Source organism: Serinus canaria, chromosome 15 (genome assembly GCF_022539315.1).
Source record: "Serinus canaria isolate serCan28SL12 chromosome 15, serCan2020, whole genome shotgun sequence".
NCBI classification, from domain to species: domain Eukaryota; kingdom Metazoa; phylum Chordata; class Aves; order Passeriformes; family Fringillidae; genus Serinus; species Serinus canaria.
In genome coordinates this window covers 10498906-10522578 of record NC_066329.1, presented here as the reverse complement: position 1 = coordinate 10522578, position 23673 = coordinate 10498906, and the positions used below count along the sequence as shown (strand labels likewise).

At 44.2% G+C, this 23673-nt stretch overlaps 1 protein-coding gene across 13 annotated transcripts in view; it reads right to left on the bottom strand.

Moving 5' to 3' along the window:
- ATXN2 (ataxin 2) overlaps positions 1-19115 on the bottom strand; it is a 50861-nt gene extending 31746 nt beyond the window's left edge. For all 13 annotated transcript variants that reach the window (XM_030233567.2, XM_030233569.2, XM_030233566.2 and 10 more), the window contains exons 1-7: positions 18875-19115; positions 12232-12268; positions 10557-10616; positions 9789-9860; positions 9431-9581; positions 2850-2974; positions 1556-1647 (exon numbers count right to left, since the gene is read on the bottom strand). In XM_030233567.2, coding sequence (XP_030089427.2) covers positions 1556-1647; positions 2850-2974; positions 9431-9581; positions 9789-9860; positions 10557-10616; positions 12232-12268; positions 18875-18987 — 650 coding nt within the window. In that variant the 5' untranslated portion in view covers positions 18988-19115. The remainder of the gene's footprint in view (positions 1-1555; positions 1648-2849; positions 2975-9430; positions 9582-9788; positions 9861-10556; positions 10617-12231; positions 12269-18874) is intronic.
- Between the last annotated feature and the right edge of the window lie 4558 nt (positions 19116-23673).

Genomic DNA, 23673 nt, shown 5'->3' with positions numbered 1-23673 from the left:
CCAGCACTCAGCTACTGCAGCACAGGTTTTTCCCCACATTTTTGGCCAGTCAAAACATTTAGTGGCCTTATCAATGGTAACTGCAAGAATATTTCATAAAACCCCTCAGCAGAGAGCTTTGGTTCAAATAAGATGTACATGAATGCAAACCTGGTCCCAGGCCCCTCTGTTGATAAGACAATAAAGGAGAACAGCCAATAATCCTCATTTATTTAAAGTGAGTGCAAAAAATGAAGGGATGTATGGCAACTAAAGAGGCAGGGAATGATTTCATGTTTTCTAACAGGCCATTAAAGATGAGAGAAAGGGGATGGACAGGATGACATTGTTCAAAACCCTGGTGATGATCAATACATTTGCTGGAACACAAACTTGTACCTTGATGCAGTTTGACAAACTCTACCTGCCACTGCTAAGCTCTAGAAGAGAAAACAATCAAGCAAGAAACCCTTCAGCTAATGCACATCTAAGCATTTAATGGAAAATCAGCAAAAGAGCTTCCCAGTTTAGCAGACTGATATGCAAAGCAAGTTGCTTGACTAGGGGGGAAAAACATGGAATTAATTTCAAGCCACCTTCATGTTTTTAATCTGTTTCCATTAATATCCAGAAAGCAGAAAGATGGAAGACTAAAGTTCAAAAGTACAAAAAGTACTTAGAGCAGTGAAGGGAAGGAAAGAACAGCTTCCCCAGGATTCAAACTTAAGCCGATTAGGACACTTTGATTATCACCCTGTTACAGGTCCATCTGCACAAAACACAGAAATCACAGTGTTGAACCACAGACCTGTACACAAGTGCACACACACACACACACAGAAAAAAATTTAAAATATTCACTGCTACTCCTTGATATTGAAAAAATAGATTTCTGCTTTGGGGGTTAAAAGAGTGGGGAAATACTGAAGCCATTTCACAATGGCTGTGAACATCTGCAGTCCATTTGTGTTGCAGTTGCAGTGAACATTAGAGCTGCAGACTCTGGGGAATAAATCACTGCCAGAGTAGCCAGAGCAGCCTTTATTCTACTTCTATATTCCAGTTGTTATTATATTTAACTAAAACTTCAGTTTAGAGCTGGACAAGTCTGCTAAACAAGCACACAACCCCCACCCTGGTTATCAGCAGCTTTTCAGCATTCCAGGATTTTCCAGATCAATTGTCTCAATAAAATCAGGGTTTAGCCAAACTGCTCTGCTAGGTTAAACAAAAAACAAAAAACTGTAGGTATAGCAGCTACATACAGATTAATTCACAGCTTTCCACCCTGTTCCTGGAATTTTCTGCAAGAAACAAGCCTTATTGCATGGCTGAATTCAGAAAACTCTGCAATGGGAATGAGCTGTGCCCATTTAAGGGAATATATAAAGATTTCTACATCTAACTATTCACAGAAAGCTGGCAAGGTTTCTTAAGCACCATTCATTCATTGCTTTTGCAGTTATTCGATTCCACAACTTCAGAAACTATGCAAAATGAGCTGCAGAATATAAAGTTTGTCAAACCAGGGAGAACATTCAATACAAATCTAATAACAAAATATTTTGGAACTTACGTATAAGAAGATAAACTGCTGTCATAAGTTGACACTACACCATAATTTTCTTCATTGTAACGAAACATGTCATTGGGATCCCATCCATTAGACTAGAAGAAAATGATGCTTGTTTTTCAAAATGACACTGGAAACACATTCCCTTCAAGTGAAGGGCTGATGGCAGAAGTTAAACCTTCTGCCCTTTTTTCCTGGGCCTATGAATTCACTGTCCAGATAACAAAGTTATTAATGCCACAGTTTATTTCAGGGAGCTTTGTTCATCAGCTGCACGGATTCTACCTTCAAAATTCCTTTTTTTTTTTTTGTTTGTTGTGAGTCTTTGTATTGTTTTTGTGAGGTTTTTCTAGGTACATGCTCACTCTGTATTAGAAGACTACTGGCTAGCAAGACAGACATACATTAACATCTTTTTTGCTTTTTCCAAAAAGTGCAAATTAACACTTCTGAAACTTTTCAAAAGCACTGATGGAATTACCTGAGAGGCACCACAGGCAGAAGACTCCTGTTGATCTGCACAACTCCCCCACTTCAGTAAAACTGCTATCACAGCACTCAAGCACAACAATAAATGCTTTGAATATTTTATAAAAGCACTGAGAGTACTGGGTATTCCAATAAATCTCAGCTCTACAGCATGGCCACCAAAACTGACAGGAGAATTGTTCTACCCCAAGTTAATATGCTCTAATCAGTAACATTATCTCCTTGAACACACTGCAGGCTGGACACCTGGCTACAAGAATTTCTGCTTGAGGAAAAGCTGACTGCTGTGATATATGAGGACATGGCATTTGAGGCCATATTCTCCATCTAATGATTCATAATCTGAGACTGTCCCTGTGCTTGGGTCAGGCTTCCATCAATTCTCTCCATCTGCAGCCCAGGGACACTGAGCTGAGCACAATCTCCCCATCATTTCCTAGTGCAATGACAGTCAGACAGGAATGCTCTGATTAAACATAAATCACTTTGGGCCATTGCTGGATTTGGAGTCCTTAACAAAAGCTGCTCTTTGGGTCCTGGAATCCAGCACAGCTCTTACCACAGCAGCTGCCATCACTCAGAATTTGCCAAAAGTGCCATTTGAAAGGCAGCTATTCTCAGCCAGATCGTTCCAGAGGGCTGTGGCAGCTGCTGGCAAAGACTGAACATCCACCAGCACAATGCAGGACAGCAATTCTGCTCCTCCAAAGCTCATTAGCAGATTGAAATTAAGGAATTATTTCAAGGCATATCCAGGGAAACAGCTCATTTTCTATTGATGGCCAGAGATGATCAAAGCATCACTCACGACATCGGTCTCCAGCGCCTCCAGCTCCTCGGAAGCCGTGTTCTCTCCTCCATCCCAAGGTTCCAGATCCTTCTCCTTGTGCTCTCCATTGACTTTAGCACTGATGGCTGAATCAGTAAAAGCATCTGCAACAGAGTGGGGAGGGTTGGGACCAGTGAGAGCAGTTTGGGTAAGTTTGCACACTGGTTTTGAGCTGAGGAACAGCCTGAACACAGCTGAATCACGGGCACAGTATCATCATTGTCCTTGGAGCTGCTGGGCAGCAGAGGTGCCTGCTCCAGGTTAAAGGACTGACTAACTTCTCCCATATCAGAAAATTGAATTATTTTCAGTTATTTCAAAATGTTTTCTACAATTACATGTATATTTGGGAGAGAAAAAGAGAAAAAAAGACAACACAAGGATCCCTATTCTTCTAGAAAACCAAAGACTTGTAAAAAGTTCTTTCCCAACCAGCCCACACAACTGCACACCACAATGGTGTGCAAATATCAAAAAAGGCAGGAAAGCAACTCCTTAAATGGGCAAAATGCAATTTGCCTTTCAAATAACCAAATTTCTTCTATTTCCACAACTCCTCAACACACCACCAGAGCAATTATCCATCAGCTCTGTGCTCCCATTTCCTGTGCCATGAACAGAGGGGTCTCCTCTCCTGACAGTTTTTCCAAGCAGCAGCTTATCCAAATCAGACAAAAAAATCCAGGAACTCTCTATTTTTTGTTCTCAACAACATAATAGAATAAATAACCAGTAAGGTTCTTCTATTGTTTATAAAAATTATAAAAACATCAAAAAATAAAGATCACAAACATTTATTTTGACTCATTCATGTTTCATTCAAGCCAGACTTAAAAAGGAATAATACCAGAGTACTTCAATTGCTGTAAAAACATATCTAAAGCCATTCACCAAGCTTTTGTATTTGTAAGCAACTGGATCTCAGATCTACACATAGAACTTTAAAAAAAAATCAAATAAGCTTGTTATAAGCTCATAAATAAATAAATCAGCCTAAAATAAATAAGTCTTCAATCCCGAATTTCCTATTATCTTTCTGCTGATAAAATAAGGAGCAAACATTGTAGGCCTTTAGAAAAGATGAAATCAAACCACCAGGCAGTGCCAGATAAGGAAAAACGTGGCCTAAATTAACTTCTGGCAAGATCTAAAAATCTGCCTAAAAAAAAAAATAAAATGAACTTTAAAGCTATTATGAAAAGAATTCCCAACATATGAAGTTGGTCACTGATGTAACAGCTTTTACACAATCACTGAAGATGTTTTAAAAAGAGACTGCTGATACTGCCAATTATTCTTGTTTTACCCAATCTCACAGTGAAATTCTGCACATGTATTGGATAAAAATTCGCTGTACTTGGTCTCTCTAATAACTACCAGCACTATCCCATGAAATGTTCACACACACAGCTTTTAAAATATACTTTATTATAATATATACTATATATATGTGTTCAAATGTCATCTGAAACTGAACAGGAATACAGGGCTACAACCCAGAGTTAAGCAGCAGCTAAAGAGCATATTTTTAAGAATTTTTAAAGATGTAAACTCTGCATTTACCTTATCAATACCCCATGGCTCAGCTCAGATAAACCAGTGCTGCTCCTGCCCCAAACATCATTAATTCCATGTTTTATTTCTGCTCAGATTGGGACATTTCACACCAAACCCAAGGTGGAGGCTGTTTATGCCTTTTAGGAAACTGAAATTTGTTTCTGCATCTCTGGGAATGGTGGGAGCTCCTCTCAAGTGAGAGATTAGATAAATATGAATTAGGAGCCTGATGGCAGCACCTGATGAAGGCAATCTGTTTTTCAGAAGGGTGCTTCCTTAATTTCTATTAAATTCCTCCAGGCAAACTCCACACAACTGTGCCATTTTGGATACTGTGAATAAAATACCAGTTTAACAAGACTCATCTACTCAACCCACTAATTTTCTTATTTAAACAGCCACATAAACATTCAGAAGCGCTGTTATTGTAATGATACAGATGGAAAAAACACCCAAGTCAAAACAAAAACTCCACTATCAGCAAGTGCTGCAGGTCTGAGTAGGATGTGTGCAGCCACTGCTGAGTTTCCCAGTAAATCCAGGATATCACAGGGCACAGGAAACTCCACTGCTCTGCATTCCTCTCTCATTTTACAATCAAAGTCACAAGTGAGACTTTGCCTGTTTAACCTCTACAACTCAAAGAAAAACCAAAGACAGGAGAAATTCAAGCTACAGAGGCACTCCCAGCCAGACAATGTGGTCTCAAGAGCATCCAGGCAAAGTTTAAATGCAGCAGGATGGTACCTCAAGGCACAGACCAGAATTTTCCTGGAACAAACAGCAGGGCAGGCATACAGGAGACAGGAATTAAAAACCCAACAAAGCCTCTCCCAAAATTAATCAGCAACAAACTCGAGAATGAATGTAAAAACCTCAAAAAATAACAGTTTCCAAAACAAAAATGTGACAATTAGGATGATTAATAAAGTAGAAGGTAAAGCATGAGCTGCTGCTGGAAGTGCTGACTGGCAGAGCAATAACTGACAAGACACTGCCCAGGCTCAGCTTCCCTCTTATCTGGTGCCTCTTATCTCTGAGCTGCTGAAGGAGCAATTCACATGACACCTTGACAAGGCCAAATTTTTAATCAATCTCTTTTCTACATGGTAAAACCCGAGTTAAAGATCAAATGGGACCTGGTGAAACAAGGGGCTGAGGCTGTAACACTCAATTAGCCCCCACTGCCTCTGTACCTGCTTAATGTGACGTTTCCTAAGCTCAGGAGTTGGGGATCAAAGACCTTGTTTTAAAGCCTGGTAAAAAAATCATTTTTCATGAATGGAAAAAAATCTCAAGGGGAGCTCAATGCAATGGAAATTCATATTAAGGCAAATTAAAAATACACATTCTGCAAAAAACTCAGCTGGGGCAAATTCCTCAAGTGTGTGCTGCTAACTGAGTTAAAGAAAAAAGTGCCAGAGCAGAGCAATTAAGAGTCCGGGTTTAATTAATTTCAATGTCTAACATGCTTGTTTTCACAAACAGATTTTGGTGAAGAGCACAAATGTGCAATTAAGCGCCAGTCTGCAGCTGAAATGCCATTAAACCAATCAGTGTTACGTGCCAAAGGTGCTGATGGCACTCACTGAAGCTTTGATCAAGTCAAAGTAAACTGAGGTTTCACCCTAAAGGTTTCAACAGTAAACTCTGATTTGTTTTGTAACTCCTTACTACTGATTTGAAACATTAAAACCAGTTACCACCGGCTCTGCAGAGCCAACATTTCCTTCCTTTGTTCAAAAGATGCCTTCTGCTATTCCCCTTGCAACACTTTCTCTGGAAGGATGCCACTCTCAGAGCTAATTCAAGGAAAAACTTAAATATCCAATTCTCTTCTGCCTTTCTTTTCACTGGATTTGTAGTATTTTCCTCAGCATGCCAAAAAAACAATGAAAACATTGCAGAAGTCTTTTACTTTACCAGTAAGTTATGATGTTTGAATTGTCTTGTCTTTAAAGAGAAGCCAAGAAGGCAACTCCAAAGCCTTAGTGAAATTTGAATCCCATGCAAACCAGCTCTGTGGACTGATCAGGGCTCAGGGCTCCCAGGAAACACTTCTGGTGTAGAATCAGGAGGAACAGAACCCCCTGCATCAATCAGGAGCCCAAATCACCCAGCAGCAGCAGGATCTCAGCACTCAAAGGTGAAGCAGAAAGATGTGCTAATATTGATGTACAGCCAAGGATTTCAGCCTGCACTGACAGTGGGGTTTTAGCAGCTGATTTGCACTGCACACCCAGAAATCAGTGTCAGTCCCTCTTTAGGAGCAGACAGAACAGTCTGAGAGGGAAATGATGGGTGTAATACAGCTTCACCTGAGTTTTCCAGTGTATGTTTCATTCATCAGCCTGCCTGTACTGCAGCAAACCTCAATTCCACAGAGAGAGAAACCCTCAGGTGACTCCCTCCCCTTCCTCTGGAAGCCAAACAAGCACCTGCAGGAGCTGCAAGGTCTGTGCAGGCTGACAGAGCTGCAGATAAAGGCCCAGCAAACAGGGACACATTGATTTTTGGAGCATTCACAGCCACAACACCCCTCCCTGTGCAGAGCCACCAATTTCTCTCCCAGCCCTCCCAATTTGTACAATCTGGGCAGAGCCCAGGGGTGCCTCTGAAGGTGCAGTGTCATGCTTGGCACAAACCCACTGTGCTGCTCCAGTTCCACCCCCCATGCCTGCAGTGCTGCTCCCTCCCCTGAGCTCTCTGGGTGGGTTATCAGCTCCCTGCCCCAAAGCTGCAGGGCTGTGATAGCACTGGGTGCTGCCTGGCAGGCTCTGGCAGAGGCTTTTCACACACAACTCTGTTTTCCTTCTTCTGAAAGGAGACTCCATCCCATTCCCTTTCTCCTCACCTGCTGCTCTTCCTCATTCCTCTTCCAGTCTCTTTTTCAGAATCCAGAGAACATCTCTGATACTCAAACCCATTTGCCCACATTCCTCCAGCCCAGCAGGGAACAAATACCAGAATAAAATCCATAGATACTGATACTGAATTGGGATGCATTAAAATTTTCAAAACAGTATCTTCTGCAGAAATTGATTTACTTCAAGGGTTAAGGGTAAGAAACTACACAGAGAGAATCACAGAATATTCTGAGCTGGAGGGGACCCACAAGGATCATCAGACCCCAAGACCCCTACTCCAGCTAAGCTTCCCAATGGAGAGCTGATGAAAAGCTCTTTTATTGGACTATGATTTTAAAGCCTTTCCGACCAAGTATTCCCAAATTCTCCTCACCTGTCTGTGAAAGCCAAGAAAACATTGAGGGTTAGACAATTCAAAAGTCTCTGTTCCTAGCTAAGTGTAAGCAGAGCACCAATCAGGGACAGTTCCCAAAACAAGCAGCACCAAAGTCAGGCAGGAGCTCAGAGTCAGTTTTCACTTGAAATCATCCAGTATCACAAAGATTTGGGTTTATTTACAAGAAGAAAGGCCAGCAGCTCCTTCATGCACATTCACAAACTTCCAGCCTTTTGAATCCTTACTTATTTAATTTCCCAGGAAGCAGAAAGCCCCTCATTGCTCTAATTTGAAGGTGTGATCAGAGACTGAGTTACACTTTCAAGTGTCATTTCCAGATAATGTATTTTTGGGACCAAATGGAAAGCAGATTAATTCACCCACTCTGACTTATCAAGTTCTGCAGCCCTTCCAGTTTATCTTGCTCCAAGTTTTTATGGCTTTATTTCAGCTCTCCAGTATTTAAGAGATTTAGACTCAGTCATTCCACCTAATAAAGTGAACTGAGGGACTGTTCAACCTGAAACAGTCATTTTCTTCTAGAAAATGTCCATTGAGCAATTATTCCTAGAAGCAGTAGCATATTCCTCATTCAGTCTGCTCAAAATCTATAAAGATTGGGTGAGGGAGAGCCCAGTTTGCATTTACATTGAAGTGATGTTCATACCAAACCCATTATAAAACAGCTCTCATGTAATTTAAATTCCAAGTCCCATCCAGAACCTGGAACTTATCTGCATTTCAATGCTGCATTTGCTCTGACATTATGCATCATCATCTGGGAAAAGCAAAAATTCCTTGAAACAACAAACCTCTCATTCTGCAGCTTTAGATCAGGCAAGAACAGGTACAAACACAAGGTGAAGAGAGAAATTCTCATTAAATGTCCTCATCTCTAAGTCCCTGCTAATGGGAATAAAACCTGTGCTCCAATAACCACTGAGCTCCTGGGACAGTTGTTAATCAGCCTGTGAACGTACACAGAGAAAATTTCACCCCATGCCATAAAAACCTGTATTTCCTTTTATTCCTTATCCCAGCAAATCGGCAACATTAAGCATAAAGACTCTGGAGATTTGCTGCCCAAAACCTGAGAAATCTGCAAAGGAATAGAACTGACTCATAAGCTCTTAGGTTCCAGAAAAATAATCAGGGGCTTGGAGGTCAGAAATTAAAAGTATGAAGTCTGCCTTCAGAATTGTTTAATTTGAACAGTTTCAATGTCTTCAAGATTTTAAAATTTGTCTGTCACCTCTCTGTATTTTGAAGAGCTTTACCTACAGAAATTAAAACACAAACAAAGGATTTTAAAAGAATTCCTAGCTTTATTTGCAGGAGCATTTATAGAATATTTCTATGAATGCGTGTTTAGACACAGAAGTTACCTCAGTATAGACTCTATAGATCTCAACTCTGAGAAATAACCTTTTCCCAAAGAGTTTCTGTATTCAATGATTCTTGTATAACACTTAACAGAGAAATTTAGAATGACATTTACAAAAACGTGTCTACCTCCCATAGAATCTATAAAATATTCTATAAAACCACTGAGGCTTTGCTTTCCAGGCACCAAAACAGCTACTCAAAAATACATTTTTTTTTAATTTATGGATTTCTGATTTCACAGGGTGCTGAAGTTTTGTACTCTTTAAGAATTACGAATATAAATATGAATTTCAGTACTTGGATCCTAACACATCTACTATGAAAAACCTTGAATTAGAAACTTAAAACATGAAAAAAAATTAAAACAAATATACCTCTTCTGGCATAATTGGTATCCATATCCTTAAAATGCACCATAACAAAGTCTGAAGACTTGAACAAGATACTCTCCAGGATGTCCTCCCGTTTTGGCCCCAGACTGGATTCTGCAGTTTTCCGATGAGCAGCATCAACCACTAAATCACACTGTGGGAAATACAAACACAGGGCACTGCTTTACTGCACAATCATCCCCTCAAAAATGTGCAAAAACCAATTTACAATCTGCTTTAAATCTAGGCATGAACAGTAAAAAAATTTCAGAGTAAATATTTAAATTTTAATCAAATGTTGGTTATTCGGTATTAAGAATTTTCACAGTAGGGAAGAGTCAAAATGTAAAAAAAAAATTACCTTAGGACTGTAGGTTTTAAAAACTCCTTCATATATACCACCATTTTTCACCTGTACTTCACATTTGGATCCCTAGAATGCAAGAAAAATGAAAATATAACTTGCTACCAACATGACAAATAACATTACAGTGATTTTCTAAAACTTGTTCTTTACACAGGTCAAAAGTGTAAAAACAGAGCTCAATTTGTAGCCAAATTTCCTCATTCAGCATCTGCCCATTAAAAAACACACTGCTGTGCTCTGCAAATTCAAATAGCTGGGTGTGTATGGGCAGTTCTGCAGGGATTTAAGATACTCACAGGAGAATATTTGGTTCTCACAAGACTCTTGACCAGTTAAAACACACAAAGGAGGTTTTGTGCAAACCCCAAATCTGTGCCTGTGTGGGTACAAATAAGGATAAAAGCTTATCCTGGCCTCAAGCAGATGTGGGACAGTCTGCCTTACTTGATTTTGCCATGTCAGGGCTTTCCTTAAAATCTCGGGAGAAAGGTTTTTAATCCCTGCACATGGACTCATTTTATTTATCCAGAACCTCTCTACAGACAGGAAATTCAAAATACAACCAGTGCACCCAAGAAATCTGCTGTACCTCTGCAAATCAGAGTTAAACCTTCCCAAGCCTAAAATCTCTGTGATCCTTTAAAGCTCAACCTTAGCAAAAAGTGTTAAAAGTTGAATATTTACTCTTTTATATTACAATTAGTGGATTAATTAACAATTCCCTGTCATATAGGAACCATTCTTCCAAATAGAAAGACTTACAACAACTGATGTGAGTATGTGAACCATTCTCATGTTTGCATAGATGCCATCAAAAGAAATCTGAAAAATAAGAAATCCATCATGAATATTGAAAAAATTCCAAAAGCCAGAGCACCCAACCCCACCAGGCTTTCATCTGTACACAGAAAATCTCAGAAACATTGAGGAAAAATCTTACTCAGGAGGCAAGACACATGGAATGTTTATTATTAAATATTAATATTAAACAAGCCAGGGGAGATTTTCAGAGGGCCCCTGACTTTTTTCTAACCAGTTAAAGATCTAACACCCTCCCAAACAAGCTAAAAATCCCAGGAGAGCCCCTAATGTCACTCCATTAAGGAAATTCTCTGGCTGGCTGGGTGCAGCTGATAGGCACAGATTTGAGGGATGTCAGCAGGGCTTTGTTTTTAAACAAAAAAAGCCCTGCTGGTTTTAAGAACCATCAAGAGAATAAAGCACTTGCAGAGCTGCAGAAGCAAAAAGGTGTTTTCAGGCCTGCTCAAGCTCATCCTTTCATCTCCCAGCCCTGATTACACACATTACCAGCAGCTAAAGCCATCAAATTGTGGAGTGCTAAACTGCCACAAACCTTATTATTAATTTAGTCCAAAGTAACTCAGTACAGCACCAGGACCTGCAATCCTGACTGGGAGAGCTGGGCAGGTGTCCCCAGGCTGCTGGAGGACACATTCACCTCAGTGCAGCTGTTTTGTTGCAATACCTGGTACCTCTTGGTGCTTGGAAAACAAGAGATGCTAAAACAGCTCTTGGGATCTCACCATGTTCTGAGTTTTTCAACTGACAATGTATTTTGAACTGTCACCCACTTTTCTGGGCTGAACAGACACGTTTGGGGACACCCCTGTGCTCAGCACTCAGTACACAGCACATCCAGACCAACATTTGGGGATGTTTAGTGTTTGCCTATGACCTTTTCCACCAGTTTTCCTTAAAGCTTCTTTATTTTCCCTCAAGTGTCTTGGTATCTTCAATAAACATTTATGTAAGCAAACTGCAGCCCTTTTAGATCTTCCTGCTTCTGCTCCATTCCCCAAAATTAGGCATCTTTGAAAACCAGGCCAGCAACAAATTGGCAAATATTTGATTAGTGAAGTTCAAAGATTCACTCTTTCAATCAAGATCCATGAATTTAGCTCTGATAAAATGATGTTCTGCAAGTCAAGCCACATCTATGCTCCAGTAACACACAGCCTTGAGAACAACTGAAGCTGCCCATTGGAGCTACTGAGAACAATGGTTCAGCAATTTTATAGTAAAGCTAAACAAAGCAGTTATTTTTATTTCATTAAATGCTGCCTTACTGTCATCTGTTTAAAGCAGAAGCCAAAGTTAGAATTTTCAGATAGGCACTAATTCAAAAAGCACTGCCTTAAGTTAAATGTTATTTATATTTACAGCTGTAATTGCAAGAAAATGAAGAATATTTATATTAGTACAGTCAGAAGTTTAAGTGACCCTTCCCCCCTTCACCCTTCCAGGAGACTTAAATGAATGTGAGATGCTACTCTTTCGAAAATTGTATTTCACTCTAAAGTATCCACCCACCACGGTATCCCAAGTTAAAAATGGAGAGAATATTCCAGTATCTGCCATTCTGATAAGTTGTTTCCCCTACCCTGCAGTGGCACAAAGAGGAAAATCACAAACTCACCGTAGGCTGAGGTGGTCCTTTGCCACTGCTGCGGCCTCTGCAATGAAACACACACATGGCAGATGATTAAACTGAAACTGCTCCATCTCCTACCAAGCAAGAATTCCAAACCCATCCCCATTTGGAGTTAAGAATGGGTTTGGGAAAACCAGCACTCCCAGAGAGCAGAGCCTGACAAGGACCCACTGGGTTTGTCTATTTATTTAAATAAACCACTGGGTTTATTTATTTACCTGCTGACCTACCAAGGACCATCAGCAGGCAGGAGGTTCCCTGTGATAAATTAAAGGATAAAATGAAGAATATACTATGTTTATAAAATCAGAGTAAAAATAAGAGCAAATTCCAAATCTTTATGGCACACAAAGACAAGATCAGGCTCAAGCCCTACACAGCAGGTCCCTTCCTCGAGCCAGGAGGCTCCAAATGTTGTCACTGTGTCAGATTTGGGCCACCCAAACAACTGACCCTGCCACAGGAGACAGAGGAGCCCTGACTGTGAGGTTCCACCTACAGAGCTCATTTCTAACTGCTCTCACAAAACCAGGAATTCTGTCCATTGCCCCAAAAATACCAGCTCCTCCTAATGCCAATCTGTCACTGTGTAGCACTCAGGACACCTGGGGATGCTCAGAACACCCTGACAAGGGTCAGTCTGTGCCTTCCACCCCAGGCACCTGAGCCCCAAAGCATCCCTGCAGCTAAAAAAGTCCCCAACAGCTCCAATTCTTCAACTCCACTGGTGTGCCTTAATTCTAAGCTCCTCCCTTGTACCAAGAAGTCCTAGTTTCAAATACTCCTTATAGTGATTTAGATTTGTGTTATGACTTCAGGAGCACTCACTGGAATGTGAGGCAAAAATAAATCTTCTGTTCTATTAAAAAACCCCTCAAATTTTTAAATAGACTCACCTTACTGACACACAACCATTCCAATAAAGACACCTGAAGAATCATGGCTGGTATTATCTAAACAACACTGAAATCCAAATCCAACTGGATGTCAGAAAATCATGGAATGGCTGGGCTTGGAAAGAACCTTAAAGATCCATCCTCATCCTATGGCAGGGACACCTTCCTCTAGACCAGGCTGCTCAGAGCTCCTGAACACCTTCATTAGATGCCAACTGCATTGAAATGCTCTTAAAACCACCAAGCTGGGGCTGAATACACCCTACCCCCCAGAATAACAGGCTCTTATAAAAGAGAGCTCACAGGGTAGTCAAAAAATCAAAGGAACTTCTCTCAGTGAACAAAAATAACCCTTCAATAAATTCTGCCGAAATAAGCAAAGCCATCAGAGAGCCATGAAAGGCCTTAATGAGGAAAAAATGAAAAACCACTAAACTATCACCTGACTCATTTCCAACAAGCTTCTGCATCAGAACTGTGGTCTCAGAGCATCACACATGCTGGGGGCATTGGCTGCTGGCAGCACTGCAGATTTGGGGTGCCCAGCAGGCATTTTCAGGATATTGCAGAGTGCTAATCTCACCAAAAAAAAAGCTCTAATGCAAATAACCTTTATTTAACTACCCATCAGCCTTAACTTTCCATAGGGCAGCTTCACAATGTCAGGCTTGCTCTGGAGCAAATCTCACCATTTACCAAATCTGACATTTGTTAAATGGCCTCTGAGAGGACTGAAGCCTTGTGAACCAGGAACAGCATTTTTGCATAATATTCAGACCCTTCTCTATCTGAAAGTCATTTCAGCAGATGTGGAACCCCCACATAAGAGCCACAGCCCAGTTTGATTTGTCCTTCTACCACAATCAAAAATGTGATCACCATGGTCACTCAGAACTTGGCCAAAGTCAAACAATTTTACCAGTTCCATCTGCTGCTCTCATAGATTTCAGAAGATCCTCCTTTTCCTCCATCAGCTATAGATCAAAAGTGAAAGAGTTTTGTGTCTTTGCAAGAGAAACCACTCCCATTTTTAGTGACAAAGTATTCTTAGACCTGAAAATAACTGGGTTGCTAGACTGGGCAGAAAGTCTGGAGTATTCCCTCTAAGCATCAACCCAAGTATTCCAGATTTTCCATCTCTTACCACATTTCCAAAATTACTGTTCCTACCCACACTTCTTGAAGAAACAAACTGATTGTGCACATCCACATCAGCAAGAAGTCCCAACCTCTACATCAGCCAAAAATTAAAGCAGAAATTCTCTGACCTATCAGGTCTCTTTATAGATCTGACCTCTTATTTTCCAGCTACAACTGTTAATCACAAACTGTTGGGAGGAAAAAAACCCAACACATTCACCAAGATGAGAAAAGAAATATATTTACCAATCCTACCAATGCAACAATTTAGCGAAAACTGTATCTTCTGCAAAAACCAAGGCCACCAACTTGAGTTTCATATTCCAATAGGTGAAAAATCAAGTTCAAAGTATCATTTGACACATCTTTAATGCAACATATGAAAAAGAAACCCTCAGGACCTTTACAAAAGGAGAAGGTAGATGGGTTTTGCCAGATGTTTAACATATTTTGGAACAGCAGAGTAACACATAGAGGTGGGAGAATCTAGGAAGGCTCAGTAGCAATTTAGCACTGCTACCTAAAACCACATTTTCATTAGGGCAAATATGGCAAAATTTAAAAAACAATTCATTTTGCCTTGCAGATACATTGTTAAAGGTAAACCTGGGGGAAGGCAGGACAGCCTGGCAAATCCAAGCTGGAAACCCTTTGCTTTGGGGTGGCAAAGTCACAAACTCAGGACAAAGTAACAATTGAGCAATTAAACTTTGTGCCAACCCCTTGGGTCCAGCAGTTACACCCCTAGAAGCAAAGTCTCCAGCAGGGCCCAAAAGCTGCACTATAAATGTTTTTTCCCAGCAGCAACTTGCACATTTTTTTCTATTTTTATGCGTATTTCCTCAGCATCCCTCACCTCCCTCCTTAATGTTTACATGCCAAGTCGAGTGTTTGTATAAGCAAAACAAGGTCACGCATTTGTATTTTCCCAGTTAATGCAAGGGAAACAAAGTCACTCCTGGATGGGAAAGAAAGTCTCCAGTTTTCTTTCCAGCAGCATCTTCACTTTGAAACTAAGAAATAAATGCAGCCACACTGCAATTAATGTCTGGAGCAGAAATGTAGCTACAAAGACTTGAATTTAAAGTGTGAATGGATGTTTCTGGAGCACTGACTGACACTGCTGCAGCTTGGAAAGCAAATTTACAGGGTACTCTAAAGAACTTTAGTGCAGAGAGCTGGCAAAGCTTTTCTTCTAAGGGAGAAATCTGAAGTGCAAGGTTTTATTTCATTGCAGTGTTTGGCTCTATAAAGTCAAATGAATCGAAGATGTCAAATGAAGATTATGCAAGAAGTCCTGCAGCTTTATTTTCTGGAGTTTTTCCCCCAATACTGACATCAATAATGTCAATTCCTGTCTCCACACAGGGTGACAGCTTCTACAGCATCTGGATATTGAACAACCTGACTCAAGTCTGGCCCAGTGCACACCTGGAACCTCTTGATGGGCTTAGTCATTGAAGAACCTTCACAGACATTGCCATGAATCAGTTGTTAAATTAAAAGTTACACAAAACCAGGGATGTAACACCACCCTAAAGTGCACTCACAGTGATAAAGAAAGAGGCCTGGAGGTTAAGCAGTCATTCTGCTCAGCTGTTTAGCACATTTGCACTAAAACCCACACAAAGATGTCAGCAGCAACTCAAAAACCTGGGACTGGCACGTGTGAGCAGATCTCCAGAACAGTCACTGCCCTGAAATTCCAGCACCTTGGCACTCAACATTCCCCTTCCCTTCCCTCTGAACAGGATGGCCACCATGCTCTCAAGAAAGGGATGTCAAAGAAAAAGAAAAATAAATGGAGGCAAGAAGTTTGTGTCATTTTCTTTAAAAACTGAACCATGGGGTGGTTTCAGTTTTAGCTTTTTGATGGGAAAAAGCCACTTTTAAAGGGCAGTAACTCTGTGTATTCTCACAGGAACCCCAAGCCCAGTTAGGCAAGCAAGTTACCAAAATGAAAAATCCGTTTTGCCACAATTGTAACAAGACAAGAAACATCCAAACCCTGACCCTAAGGTGTTTTGCCTTCAGATAAAATAGCAATGGGGAAAAATGAACAAAAAAAGGATGGAGATGGAGGAAGGCTGGGATAGATGCAACTTGCAGCCAGAGGACAGCTAACCCTCCTGTGCTTGCATAACAGCAAAACTCCACTCAAACACAGCAAGTGGATGTTAGATAATGTTCTGATAGCACAGGGAGCAAGTTGTGAACCAAGTCTACATTTTCCCTAATTACAGCTTGCTGTGCTATTGGCATCTCCCCTGCAGCCCAAGCCCATCTGCCATAGTGCACATTAAACAAACACAGCATCTCACTTGGGGCCTCTTTATCATAAAGGTATTAATCCTCCTTTTTTATCTCAAACACCTTCAAGGATGCCTTCATTTCTGAATTTTCCCTTTGTCTAAAAGCAATTAATAGCATGGTAAAGAACACTGGTTGTTCACGTGGGATTTTACCTTTTCTAATCTGAAATACAGATGTGCAGCACTGGGAACCCATGGAGACAAGGCAGTGAGCAGAGCTGACCCTTCCCTCATGATCAGAGGTAGAAGGACAAGTGCTCAGCTGAATTCTTCCAGTAACACAGAAAATTAGGCCCAGGACAGTTAATTATCAATGAGTTTTCTGCCCAAACTAAGCTTTCAAGAGCAACTTAGCCATGAAAAGTAACATTTTTTTTTTTTCTGCATGGGAATGTTAGTGCTGCAGGGAAACGAGTTGCTGGGCAGAAAGCTTGACATACACTGGAGATGTTCAAGTTTTTATTCAAGAATATAATGCATCAAATTGATACCAAGATGCAGGCCACCTAAATTTTCATTTTTCTGACCAGAAAAGCCACTCAGCTTTTCATTCACATGGCCAGATTTACAGCATGAACCATCTTTGAATTTGCACTCCCCAAAAGACCAAGGACAGGTGTAGGGGAAGTTCTCTGAAGGTGTTCCATGGGGCTCCAGCAGGTCTGGGACTGTGATTTTACATACTATCCATTCAGAAATAACTTGAAATATTAAGAAAGAAAGAGCATGAACACCTCTGAGGGAACACATTAGCTGTTCAGCAGCCCCACCAGAACTCCCTAAGGATTTCTGAAATGGAATTTATCCAATAGAACCAGAAAGGCAACACTGGTAGGAGAAATCCAGTGGCTTCAATCTTAAACTTGGGCGAGAATTTGAAGCTCACGTGCCCAAATCTATGGGGGCAAGTGCTTGCCATCAGGCTGAATTTCAAAAAATGATCTGGAGGTTTTGTTGCCCTTCACGTTAACCTCTACAGTGCCACTGTGTGTTGGCAGGGACAGAGCCCAGTAAACATCACGTCCCACCTAATGCCATATGTAAAAACTATTAAATTGGTGCTCTGAGCTGCTGAGGCATTGTTGTTGTTATTTATTTTGTCCTTTTCAACCATTCCAAAGCTCTTCCGCTTCCAGTTCCACTGGCTGGGAACAAAGTAAAACCCTATTTCCAGTGATGTCCAACAATGGGGCCACTGTAAATTCTGTTTTATTGCCAGTGCACAAAACCGAGTGGGAATAAACGTCCAGCTGAAGAGGAAGATGAATAAAACTCGAAATGAAACTGCTCTGAGTGACTGTGACCTTCAGAACTGTTAACGTCCTGCTCTGATCGTTTGTTATGACCCCCGCAGCCCCGGAAAAATTCACAGCACTATAGAGTTTATTATTTGAGGGAAAGAAAGGGGAAAAATGTGAGTGGATTTGCGTAGCTAATGATCTGAGAGCAGGAGCGGGATCAATCTTCCAGAGGCAGCGAGCGTGGGGCGGGGGGGGGGGGGGGAGGCGAGGAGAGAGCTCAGCCTCTGCAAGATTCCTGCCCCAAAAATCTGGGAGAGAGCGAGGCCGCGCTTGGAGCCACCATCCAGCGGCGCGGCGCGGGCCCGCCTTCCCGCGAGAATTTTATTGCGATTTCCATTATTAAAAAAAAAAAAAAATCAAATAAAAATACTAAAAAAAAAATTATTACAAATAATAACGATCCCTAGATATTAAAATAAATTTAAAAATCAACCACCACCCCCCCACTCCACCCCGGGTGAGCCGAGGGCGCTGCGCCGCCATCGCGGGGCCGGATCGCCGCCCCCTTCCCCGCCCGGGCCGCCCCCCGGCCCCGCCGCCATCGCTCGCGGCCCTTCCCGCGCCGGCCCCGACACGTGCGGCCCGCGCCCCCCGCTCCCCCCGCTCCCTCCTCAGCAGGCGGGTCACGTCGGCCCGGGGGAAGCGGCGCCCCCCGCCCCGGGCCCCGCGGGGGGCCGAAATGGAGCCTCCGCGCCGTGCCCTCCCCGCGCCTGAAGGGCACCGGCCGCGGCCCGGCCTCGCCCCGGCGCTGCGGAACCCCCTCGGCGGGGCCGCGAGCGCCGCGCCCGCCGCCATCGCGGCCCCCGCCCCGGCCCCGCCATGCTGCGGGCCCCGCGCCCCCCCTCCCCGGCCGCCGCCGCCCATGGAGGCCGGTGCGGGGCGAGGGCGGGGGGGAGGGGGGCGGCGGGGGCGGGCGAGCGGCGCCCGCGCCGGGCCCTGGGCCGGAGCCGGGGCCGGTCCCGCGGCACTGCGCACCCACCTGCCCATGTTCTGCCTCCCCGCGGCTGACGGGAGGCCGGGGCCGCCGCCGCCGGGGGGCTTGCGGTTGTTGCCGGCGGGCTGCGCCGCCGCCGCCGCTTGCTTGAGGGACATGGCGAGGAGGGAGGGAGAGCGCCGGGGGTCGCGCCGGGCTGGGTGCGCTCGGCCGGTCCGCGCTGCGCTGGCGGGGCCGGGGCGCCGCTGGCTCGGCCGGTTGCTCCCAAACAGTGCGAGCGGGGCGGAGGGAGCGGAGCGCGGCGCGGAGGGATCCGCGGGGGGGGCGGGCGGCGGCCGGGCCGCGCCGCGGGGCGAGAGCAGCGGCAGGGCCGGGGGGCGCGGCGGCCACACCCGCGGGCTCGGGGCACCCCGGCGGGGCCGGCGGGGGGCGGCGGGGCTGCGGCGGCGGGCGCGGGGCGGGCGGCGGCGCGGACTCTTTACGGGAAGTCGGAGGGCGCGGCGGCGGTGCTGCGGCGGGTGAAGGGGCGGGGAGGGAGGGGGGGGACACGTGAGGCGGCGGCGGCGCGGGACGGCGGCAGCGCCCGCCCGGCCCGGCCGTGAGGCCCCGGCAGGGTCGGGAGAGTCCCCTCGCCCAGCTCAGCCCCGTCCGTGCCCGCCGGTGACACCGGGCGGGTCGGTCCCGCACGGCCCCCGCAGGCTGCGCTCCCCGCGCTGCGGGCCCGCAGGCCGCGGCCTGGTGGGGCCCGGCCGCGCTCGCCCCTCCCCGGGCCCCAGCGAGCGGCAGTGGGAGGGCGGCGGGCTCGGCCCGCAGCGCATCGTTCAAAAGAAACCAAGCGTCGAGAGACAACGAAATGGAGGAAAAATGGCCGAGGCCCGGCCGGCTGCGAAAGGCTGGTGGAGGACGCCAGGCCCCGCTGAGCTGCGGAGCGGCTGCTGCCCCGATCCGCAGAGAACCCGAGCCATCGCTGCCAAACACATCCCTGCTCCTGGGGGAAAGCAAGATGGGGCCGGAGGATGGCTGCTTTCCCTGCAGTGCCCCTCCATCTTACAGATTTCGGAGCAGTCAGGGCTTCCCCTCGTAGTAGAGAAATTTAAATTTGCGTTGTGCTGATGGGTAAAATATTTAAGCTCAAAATGCCAGTTCTTCCCTCACTCCGTGTTGCCAGTCCACCATCAGCAGGCTCCCTGCAGGAATCCAGAGTGCAGTGGTTGTGTGTGGAACCTGCTTGGTGCAGAGTGGGAATTTCACCAAATCAAAACCCATACACAAAAATAAAGCCTGGTCTGTCCTATTAAAAAAAAAATGCACATACAGGATTAGTAAGAACAGATGCAACTTGAAAACTAAGAGCTAAATTGATTTATAGCCATGGTTACTCGAAATGCTCAGAGTTTAATCTATTCATAGAAATGCTCTAGAAATCCCACAGGATTCCAATGGAATAAAAAGGAGCCGTGCTCTTAGGCAGGCATTATTTATACACCTTGCTCCTAAAGCAACAGCTTTTCCATGCAGTTGGAAGAGTTGTGGGTGGCAGCACACAATGGTAAAAAGATAAAATATTGAACAGCTTTCTTAAATTAGCATTTTCCTTACATTTTACCTTTTAAACTGATTGTTTTGTTTTACCTCACAGGCCCAAGTAACGTTGTAGTTACTTTGTGAGCTAGATGACAGATCCTACCCAAAATGGGCTCAGCATGAAGAATTTTCCCATTGAAAATACTCTTAACAGAGATGGTGATTTAAAGAAATTTCATTTTTTAATCCTTTCAGTGAACTCATGAGATGCTTCACTATTTCACAGCAATGGAACTGAGTGAGAAGGACACTAAGGATTTCTGGAGCCCAAGAGTTTCTGTGGGAGACATCAGCACCTGCAGAGCCAAAGGTTACCACTGGCACCAATTCTGGGAACATTTACTGTAAGAGCAGGAATCTGGTTCACTGTATGTGATGGGATAAATAAATCCCTAAGAGCAGCTAAGAAAAATCCTTTAGATATATTTGTGTAAAACCCAGTAGCACGAAAAAGCACTTAACCAATCCAAGACAATCTATAACAATATAGTAGTAGTAATAATAATAATAGTTGTAGTAGTATGTAGAAGTATATAAAAATATAAGAAATATATAGAGCCCAAAAGAGGCTACAAAAAGGGTCTGTGCAGGGCCAGAATTGAACTGGATGATCCTTATGGGTCCCTTCCAACTCAGGATATTCCATAATTCTGTGAACCAATCTCTTTAGGGTGTTGTTTATAAGTTCTATAGCTTTGGGTTAGTCCTGAACCTTGAGCAACTTTGTAAAGGAAGTTGTTAATAAAAAGCACAAGGAAGTCTGATAAGAGAGTGAGTAGAATCCATCCAGGTCACTTAATGTGGGGTTTTTAGAGGACATCACTTCAATGCTTTTCCAGCCTGGAATGCTCACAGCAGTTAGTGACTATTTCTGTGGCTGAAGGTTAAGAATCACATAAAGACCTGCAGCAGTGTGAAGGGGCTGTGGGGCAAAGACAGAGCCCTTGATAGTCAAAAATGTCAAAAAGCACAGAACGAAGTTCCACAGGCAGAGACAGCCTCTAAGACATGACGTGAGCACAGTAAAGCACATTTTAGGGTGACATTACATGCTCAGAAAGCAGGGTATGAATAGGCTGGTGTTCACATCCTCAGTAGTGACTCAAGAGCAGTTGCAGTTTGACTTGTTTTTCCCTTCAATGTATTCTTTGTTTTCTTAAGCTCTGTTTGGCTTTCGTTGTGCCCTCCCTTTTTTCTTTGTTGAGCATCCTTATAAAAAAAGCAGGTTAAAAGTAAATATAGAAGTGATCATTTAAAATAGCTCAGCAGTGACCACCAGAGAGCTGCAGGGTGGTTTCCAGTGGCAGCCAGCTTCTCCAGGGACACTGCTCTCCCTGTGTCTGCAGTGACCTCCCCAAATTCCCAGTGTAATGGGGTTCTAGTGCTATTAGGGCACATCATTCCCTTTAATTTTTCCTGAATATGCTTTTCTTAATAACCCACCATTCCCAATATTTATTGTTTTATGGCTTGGTTTTATCAATTTCCAGGACTGCTATTCCCCTCCAGATGTGTGACTACGTGTGCAGGCTGAATTTGCATGTGGAGATGAATGAGGCTGATAATAGCAGCACTTAGCAGGAAGTGCCTGTGAGGTAACATTTCCTTGATCTAACCTGCTGTTGGTCTTGTGCTGCCTTCCCTGAGCTACCCAGGGTGATCCTCAACAGCATCCAGCAAGACAAAACACGCCTGGGTACACAGGGACAGCAGCACAGGCACGGGGGTTTGCTTTGAGCAAAATCAGCTGCTGGAGAAGCTCAGAGAGCTGAGCTTTTCCACACACGTGTTTTCTCTTCCCTGAAGATTTCAGCTGTTCGGTGCCATTATCCCCAGCCCTCGTCTCGGAGGGTAAAGCTTTGTGGACTGTGCTGTGAGCACGGGGATCTCCAAACACTTGGAAGAATATTAAGAGAACAAATCAGGTGCTGACACTCAGGCAGCACTTCCCAGAGAGATACGATGTAGCTCGTCAGCAAAGCTGCCCAGAGTTCTGACTGAGGACACACCCCTGGCCAGACCAGAATTGGTACCACTGCAAAACCAAACCCCAAATTCCAAACCAGCCACGTGGAACAGCTGCTGCCACCTCTGCCTTTCCCCCCCACCCCAATCTTCCCATTGCCTCCAGCTCCCAAATTCCCAGCTCAGCTCCCAGCAAAGACCAGCTCCCATCAGATGAAGTTTTTGATCTGCACTTGCAATTTTATTGCCATTTCTTCCCCTTCTCAGCCCTGCATCTCGGTGATGGATGTCCCTGCTTGGCCATGCATCCAGCTGCTTCTCCTGCAACCAAGAGGAGATGAAGGGAAGTGCTGATGTCCACAGAGCTCTGGAGGGAGGCACAGAAGTGCCAGAGCTTGTGCACCCATTATCAACACTTGAATGACCCTTGCTCTCAATTTCCACGGGCCTTAGACACAACAAGGGCATTTCCTTCCTCAGCCAGCAAAGCTCCAGGATCCATCTGATGAAACCATGGCTCTGCAGTGATTCTTGGGACAGAGCTGCAAACTGGGAGACACCAACCCTACCCAGCAAAGCGCCAGGAAATCTCCAACCAGGCGCTTTTTGCCTTTAGATTTCACATTTTTAGGAAAAGGAGGGGGGAACCCGGCCTGGCTCCTGCTAAGCAGCAGCACACAAAGCAATCGTTATGCCAAGATTTAGCTGTTAAATCCCTCAAGATCTGGTGCTCACAGAGCATAAACAACCTTTGCCTCCCAGCCTGGCTGAGCTGTACCTCCAGGATTCCCAGCACAGCCACACAGACCCTCCCATACCCATCCTCTCCCCAGCCCTTCGCTGAGGCTGCCGTGCCAACAAGAAAGCCAGTTGCCATGGCATTTTTTCCCCCTACAGACAGATGTCCATTAAAAACCAAGTCAGCCTCAGGTTTGCTTCACAGAGCAGCTTTCAGTTATTATTACCAGCCTGCAAGGAATTTCCACTGTAGCCCTTCACCTCAGATGTTTCGATGCACTTCAGGATTAATCCCTGGGGATTAGGAGGAAACTACTACAGAGCAGGCACAGGTATGCTCAAAGGACAAATTTAGGATTATGATTGTGGTTTCTGTTTTTGACAGATGACAATCACATGACTGTGTTTGGAAAGGGTTGAATTTGTTACCTCTGGTGCTCTTTCCCCTGTTCACTGTGCTAAAATCATCAAGCAAATTGGAAGTGAGATGTGAAACTTTCCCCTCCTTAGGGATGTCTCACCTGGGGCTCAGATCTGGGATTTTGGCTTTAGGAGGA